General features: G+C 48.4%; 2 protein-coding genes across 6 annotated transcripts in view; both read left to right on the top strand.

The window, feature by feature from the left end:
- The window catches only part of LOC126569225 (protein RRP5 homolog), a 5362-nt gene extending 844 nt beyond the window's left edge, over positions 1 to 4518 (top strand). The window contains exons 2-4 of the mRNA XM_050226172.1: positions 1 to 1705; positions 1792 to 3959; positions 4042 to 4518. The exon at positions 1 to 1705 is cut by the window's left edge and continues 586 nt beyond it. Coding sequence (XP_050082129.1) covers positions 1 to 1705; positions 1792 to 3959; positions 4042 to 4409 — 4241 coding nt within the window. The 3' untranslated portion in view covers positions 4410 to 4518. The remainder of the gene's footprint in view (positions 1706 to 1791; positions 3960 to 4041) is intronic.
- A 615-nt stretch (positions 4519 to 5133) lies between these two features.
- Positions 5134 to 7500, top strand: part of LOC126569238 (uncharacterized) — a 6138-nt gene continuing 3771 nt past the window's right edge. Inside the window, exons 1-2 of one of the 5 annotated variants that reach the window (XM_050226200.1) lie at positions 5134 to 5367; positions 5448 to 5513. The gene's annotated coding sequence lies outside the window, so the exon portion shown is untranslated. The other 4 variants (XM_050226198.1, XM_050226201.1, XM_050226197.1 and 1 more) reach the window with 4 other exon arrangements.

Below are 7500 nucleotides of genomic sequence, written 5' to 3'. Positions count from 1 at the left end.
TTTGTGCGATTGAAAAGGTGACTCGCCAAGGAACGGCAGTTACGGTCATACTGAAGGCGTTTCGCCCGAAAGAGAGCCGTCTGTTGAATGTGAGCATGGCCAACCTCGATACGATCGTCCCGGGCTGTGTGGTACCGTTTACCGTCGGTTCAGTGGTAAAGCGTGGCCTACGCGGGACCCTCTTCGATGATACGGTAGCTGCGTTCGTAAATGAGACCATGCTCACCCAACCAAACAGCAAACCGGAAAGCTACACCATGTTCCAGCAGCTCGATGCGACCGTTCTGTACGTGATGCCAGTCACAAAGCATGTGTTCGTTTCACTGGCCAAGTACCCGGGCAACCGGGCTGAAGGCAGCGTTGCCTATGCGGCCGGTCAGACCATCGAGAACGCCCACGTGGTGGCAGTGACCAGCGCGGGCGCCTGGCTACAGTTTGCCAAGGATTACCGTGCGCTACTGCCGAAGAGCGTCATCATGAAGCGTATCAAGGGCAACTACGAGGAGAGCGTTGTGATGAGCAAGTATCACGTCGGCTCGGTGCACACGCTCCGCATTTTGCGCTACGATCCGCTGAATCGAACGTTCATCGTCTGCGATACGCTGGAGAATGCGGCCGATGAGCTTACTGTGCAGGACATTCAGATCGGTGAGGTATATCAGATGCGCGTGAAGAACCTGCTCGATACGGGAGGTTTTTTTGTCGAGCAGGGTGCGGTGCGTGGATGGGTTAGGCGCGAGTGGTTCGATCGAACGCAGCACGTTAAGGAAGGTGCGCGGGTACAGGTGCGAGCCATGATGTTCGAACACGGCACACCGTACGTGCAGTTTACAAATCGGCACGATCTGCTGAAAAAAGGAGTCCGAATTCTATCATCCCACGAGCAGCTACAGAACGCGACCTCCATCCTAACCGCTCCCGAAGCGAAACAGTTTCACGGATTGGTGGTCCATGAGACACGGGAGTATTTTATAATCAAGTTCGCCAACGACATCAAAGGATTGCTGATGAAAAATTTACACGATATTGAGCAGGATACCGTTAAAATGCACACGCTACGCATCGGCAGTGTCGTTCAGGTCACGGTGCACCAGTACAATGCTGCATCTCAAAAGTTGCTCCTTTCGTTGCCACTGCACAGCACCGACACGGTCTCAACGCTGACCGAGGCCACTGTCATTGCGGTGTTACCGACGGGTGTCGAAATAGCGCTAAAAGAAGATAGAAGCAAGGGCACCATCCCGGTGCAATACTTTTCCGACTTTGCGGCCCACAATCCCCTTTACGTCGGTCAGCTGAAGGAAGGGCAGAAGCTATCGGTGGTGAAGCTACGAAACAACACGTACAGCGTGCGGGATGTGGAGTATTGTCACAAAAATCCGATGCTGCTGAAGGAAAATGCTCAAGGAGCGATAGTACGCGCAAGTTACTACTCGCGAGACGGGCAACCGTTTGCCAACCTACTCCTCAGCGATTACGCAAAGCCGATAGAGGTGCGGCTACGCGATGAGGACAAAAAAGCGGAAAGTATTCCGGATGGAGAGATCATCTACGTACGGATATCGTACGATCGCAATGGCAAAACCGACGACTCCTACAAGCTCAAGGCAAACACGCAACGTCGAGTGGTGTGCCCACGCGGTGTCGAGCACGTGTACGAGTACATCGAGAGTTACATGCGCGATATAAGTTGTTTAATTGAACGGTAAGCAACGTGATCAATTGATGAAGCAATTGAAACAAGGTCTTTGGGCAGCTTTTAACTAAATGCTTCTTTGTGTATTGTTTCAGCTACAAGAAAGCGGGAAAAACGTTTGCAAACTTCACTGTTGGTCAGCAAGTTCGTTGCACGATTGAAAGCGAGGTAGCCGAAAAGTTCGTCGTGAAGGTGCAGTCGGAAGAGGACGATTCGGAGCTGACTGCAAAAGGAATCGCTGAAAAACCGGCGGAAACATCCAGTAACTTCGATATCGGGGAGCAAGTTGTTGGCCGCATTATATGGGTCGATGTAGTACGCCAGGTGGTACAAGTTTGCATCGATCCAGCTCGTCTTCAGTTCATTGAACAACGCAAACCGAAAGCCTCGGAGTTGAATCCAATCTACCGTTTGCACTGTTCGGAACTGTACTCGAACGAATACGTCCACATTTGCTGCGCTACGAAAAAAGCGGGTCCACTGATTGTGGTTCCAGTGAAACATCACTACAATGATGCCCTGTGGAAGACCGGTGGCAAAGCGGTGAACATTGTTTTACCGCTGCATTCGCTGGGCGATATGGTATTTGCCGTTACGAAGTACAACTACGGTCTGTACAATGGGTTTGATAACATGGAAAACCCAACCAAACTTTACGCAAAACCACAGAAACGTCCAACAGGCGTGCAGAATGATGGCGAGCGGCTGAAGCTCCGATCGCAAGGAAAGCTGCGCTACGTTAGAGAGTTACCGGAAACGTTCCATGAATCATTGCTCGATGACGATCAGGCGGAGAAATCGGAGTCAGAAATCGACGAATCGGATGGAAATGATTCGGACGCCAGCGACAGCTACCGGGACAGCGTGGACGATGATGAGGATGAAGATTTCGTTTGCTCTGATGAGGAGGAGGATCAGGAGGAACAAGTGCAAGAAGAGATTACTGAAGTCAAGACCAAACCGATGAAGAAACAATCGAACCAGGAAACAGCTGGTCACAAAGGTGGCCAAAAGGGGGTAAAAGAACCCAAGAAAACTTTGCCGGTTATTGCAGTTACTAAAAGCGAGAAGCAGCTCAAGGTTACTGACGACACTAATAATTCGAACAAAAAATCGAAAAAGCGCCAGATAGAATTGGTTACCACAGCACCACCCGCAGAAGTGACCCAGAAAAAACGCGGTAAAAAGAAGCAAGTTGAAGTTGCCGCGTCGACGGAGCAGGAGAAGAAACGAAAGAATCAAAATGCAAAATCAAAACCGAAGCCGGTCGGTCCGACCAAAGAACCGACGAAGAGAAAGTTGGAGTCCGGTGCTGAAGCAGCTAATGGATTGGCAAAAAATAAGAAAAAGAAGAAAAAGTCTCTTCCGGCGGGGGTCAACGATATGCTGGATAGCTTTTGCGACACCCAGTTGGACGGTGGTTGCGATTTTTTATTCGGCGACCAGCTTGATGGTGCCGTAGGTCTGATAGAACCGACGAAGAAGGTGAAAAAAGCGAAAAAGCGGAAGCATAATGAAACGACCGATAATGCCAACAAACAAGGCAGTAGCAGTAGCAACGGCAAACGGGTGCTTCCCGGTGCGACCAACTTTTGGGATTCCACACCCGTGTACAAACGCGACCGGAACCCATCGGACTCGGATGACGACGAGCGTGAGGATGAAGAGGGCGAGCAGCAGGAGGGCACCAGTAAGCGAATGACAGGCAAAGAACGGTTCGAGGCGATGAAACAGGAGGAGGAGCGCCTGCGAAAGATCGAAGAAGAGCTAGCTGATCCATCGGTGGCACCGCACACACCGGATCAGTTCGATCGCTTGGTGGTGGCCCAGCCGAACAACAGCATGCTATGGATTCGCTACATGGCGTTCCACATGGAGTCTGCTGAGCTCGATAAGGCACGGGCAGTCGCCCGGAAGGCATTGAAAGCGATCAATTTTCGGGAGGAAGCGGAGCTATTGAATGTATGGATTGCGCTGCTGAACCTCGAGCTGCGCTACGAGACGGTGGCCGCGTTCAAGGAGGTCCTACAGGAAGCGACCCAGTACAACGATGCGTTCAAGGTGTATAGACGCGTACTCGACATTCTGATCGATTGCCAGAAGCTGCCGGAAGTGACCGAACTGTTGGAGCTGTTGGTGAAACGGTTCCGCAAGGAGACCGATATGTGGTACCTGGTGGCGGACGCCTGGTATCGAATTGGCCAGAGTAAGAAGGCCAAACCGTTGCTGAGTCAGGCAATGAAATCGCTGCCCAATCGTGAACGTAAGTATTGGCAGTACCGAGTACCCGAGTATACCGGCAGGATTCAATCGATTCATTTGTCCTTTTTTTCTCCCCTCGGCAGATATTCCCCTTATCGTCAAGTTTGCCTTCCTTCACAACCGCCATGGCAACCGGGACGAGGCGCATCTGCTGTTCGAGCAGATACTCACGTCGTATCCGAAGCGCACGGATATCTGGTCGCAGTACGTCGACATGCTGGTCAAGGATGGGTTGATCGAGGAAGCTCGACAAATTCTGGAACGTGCGATCGTACAACGGCTGCCAATGAAGAACATGAAAACCCTCTACACCAAGTACGTGACCTTTGAGGAGAAACACGGAGACCGTGAAAGTGTGCATCGGGTGAAGCAGATGGCGGCAGACTACGTTCAGACACAGCTGAACAATGCGGGCGTCACGACGGCCGCCGATAAGGGGCGTAAAAAGTAATTCTCGATTATAGTACGCGGGAACTGTTCTTCTTTTTTTTCTTTTTTTTCCGTATACATAAGCATATTCTACTTATATGAATAAAGTCTACGTCGTTAGTTAAAAGATACAGGGTTTCCGCCTCCTTGTTTTCCGTTTCCACTAACTTATAAATAAGCCGAGAAAATGGAATTTGTCGCCGAATAGCATCCAAAAGTAAAACGACAACCATACGCTCTTGACCGCTGATCATGCTAATAAGCATTCGAGCGAATTGGTCTAAGTGATGACGAAACGTGTGCGTAAGCCTGTGTAGCTAAGGCAACAGATGAATGAAGCAAATGAAATACCACATAGCAGGCATGTGGTGTTCATGCCAATTTGCATATGGCAGACGTGCCGTGCCATTTCATGTATTTTTAGAACCGATTCAAGAAGCGTGTGCGAGAATGGCGCTTCTGTAGCGGATTTCGGAAAAATATCGAACACAGTGAAACGCAGATTTTTGCCAGACACCCACCCTCTCAATCTCGCTACCAATCGAAAGAGCAAAAGTAAGCAGAATGCGTGATAACCGATGGTAGTACAGAACGTGGGGCTACTACTTTGTGGGAAGGAGGTGGAAGATTGTTTATTGTTCCGCGTTCTCGCTAGCACACGCAGCACACGCGGCTGCTCTCCGTGGCTGAATCTCTCGGCTCTCTTACTAATGTGGCGCTCACTCTTTGGTCCCGCTGCGGGAGCGAAGTGCGGTGGAATATATTGTCTTGCAGGAAGTATTTCGCGTGGATTGAATCGTTCTAGCGGCGGCGAACAGAACGCACACGCACAGTAGCGGTACAAAAACGGTCGATCCAACGGTTATGGTTTGTAGCGGTGCCGGTCGTGTCCCATATATGGGCGTCAAATGCAGCACTGTTGGCCGTGCGTAGTTAAACACACCCCGGCATAACCGATAGTTCTAGCTTGGCCGACGGCTGTAGGTGATCGCGACTGGTGAACGATGGTGTGCTGGCCAGACCAGAAATCTACTAAATTGCAGTGAATACTTCATTGCAGCTTCTTGCCACGCGCCGTTCTCACGGGGGGTCTGCCCTGTTAACGACCTGTAGATAACCTCTCGAGGTAATTTATTTGTTTTTTTTTTGTCAACATTTTCTCAGTAAGCTGTGAATGGTGGTTCTGGATTTCAATTTGTGATTTCTAGAACGAAACATAGTGTGGTGTGTAGTGGATTTCCTTTGCAAAAAAGGCGATTACGGCCACGTAGCATGGAATTGTCGGTACAGCTAATCCGTGAGTGAAAGTGTACATTTAGTGATTGCATCAGGTTGCATCCTAGCCCATCGTTAACTCATAGTTAGTCAGTGTTTGGGATCCTTATGTAATAATCCTGCCGAAGTTTACAGGGAAAGTAACGAATATACTCATCCATCCTTCCTTCAGTGTTGTACCGCGTACACCAAGACAAGAGAGCGGTTGTCGGAATGCTCTTTGCTTCCTTAACGCTGACTGGTGGTAATATCGATTTTTGCAATCCTTTTTTTTTTGCCGCAAATCAAATGTTTTGCAACTGTTACCCCCGTGTAATACTCTGGACGACGTAAACTGTAATCTCAGTTGGTTACCGGCAATCGGAAATTGTGTTGTGCATTCTTGTGTGGATTTAAATATTCTACCCACTCGGACAGATAGCGCTCGATTCTTCGAATCCAATCAAAAGGGATGAAGTAACTTCAGCAACATTCAGGGACACCACGGCCTTGTGTGGCCAAATCGTCGTTTCGTAGTAGTGGTGTCGAGGACATTTACTTGTGAACGTATTAGAAACAAGGATGTTTGCAGGATTCGGTCGTTGACAACGGTTGTGTGCCAACTAGAAGGGTGCGGTGCAAAGGAACTGCGTGTGGTCCAGATGTAAGAGAACAACTTTACAATTGATTCAACAGAGAAGAAAAAAACGCTGGTAAAACAGAACCCCGTCGCTCCCTAAGTACATCACGAGGGTGCCGTGTATGATTCGAGAATATGCGGAGTTTAATTGCACAGTCGAGATGCATGTAATGCTTTCAAACTGCCTTGTAGCACTTCAGATTTCTATTGGCGCAATGTGATACAAATTCATACTCGTACGGCTATGCCGTGCCATTCACTGCGATGCAAACTAATGCTCGTGTAGCATATTCTTATGAAAATTATGCAATTATAACAATTGATTCTAGTAAAGAAATTATCGCTTGATATGACTGATATCACTTTTTCGATAAAGTTGATTAGTTTATTATTGGCGATGATTTCAGTGACGGAATGTCTTTTTTCATCAATCCACACCGTTTAAATTCATATTCGTTCGCTAACGTGCATCATGGATTACTCGATTTATCTCAGAAAAATTGGGTTCGTATGATACCCCACTGTTTCAAAGCAGAAAAGCGTAGAGATGAATGTGCATTTCTGTATGTCTGGTTTGCCTGATGCAATGCTAAATAATATTTTGCCCGCTTCCTTTGGCTGTGTTGGTCTCAAACCTCATCGCGGTTTCCAGAGAATAGTCAACAAATCAAATCAATCAGCCACAAACAAAACGAAAGCAACAGAAAAAGCGCACGCAAGAAAGAAGGATCTTGAACAAACAGAACCGGAGCTGTGCAAACAACCACCAGATGGGTTTTTGGGGTTTTTTCTTCTTCATTATCTTACGTGTCATCGATTCATTCAAAATTATCACAGACACATGGCAATTTTCGAGAGGCGGCAAAACAATCTACCAACAATCATTTACCCTTCCAATGTTACCGGTCCATTATCAACCAGAGCGTGTCAGATCGAAAGGTGTAGATGTTTATCCACCACGATACGCTTGATACGTTCGATACGTACATCAAACCAACTGAAAAATGCAACATCAATTCTGAAGCGGTGATCTTTTGCCTCTAGCAACGTTACGTTACACTGTGTCTACTATGATAACCGATCTGCTGCATGCACACAAAACAATCCTTCCGAGCGAGAGAACGACCATGCACAGCCATCGTTTCCCCGGTGACGCACACACTTGTCTGCCGGGCCGGTTTCTATATACAACACGTGATCGCTAATGGTTCCTGAGCAC

Source organism: Anopheles aquasalis, chromosome 2 (genome assembly GCF_943734665.1).
Source record: "Anopheles aquasalis chromosome 2, idAnoAquaMG_Q_19, whole genome shotgun sequence".
NCBI classification, from domain to species: domain Eukaryota; kingdom Metazoa; phylum Arthropoda; class Insecta; order Diptera; family Culicidae; genus Anopheles; species Anopheles aquasalis.
This window is presented reverse-complemented; position numbering and strand designations above follow the sequence as displayed.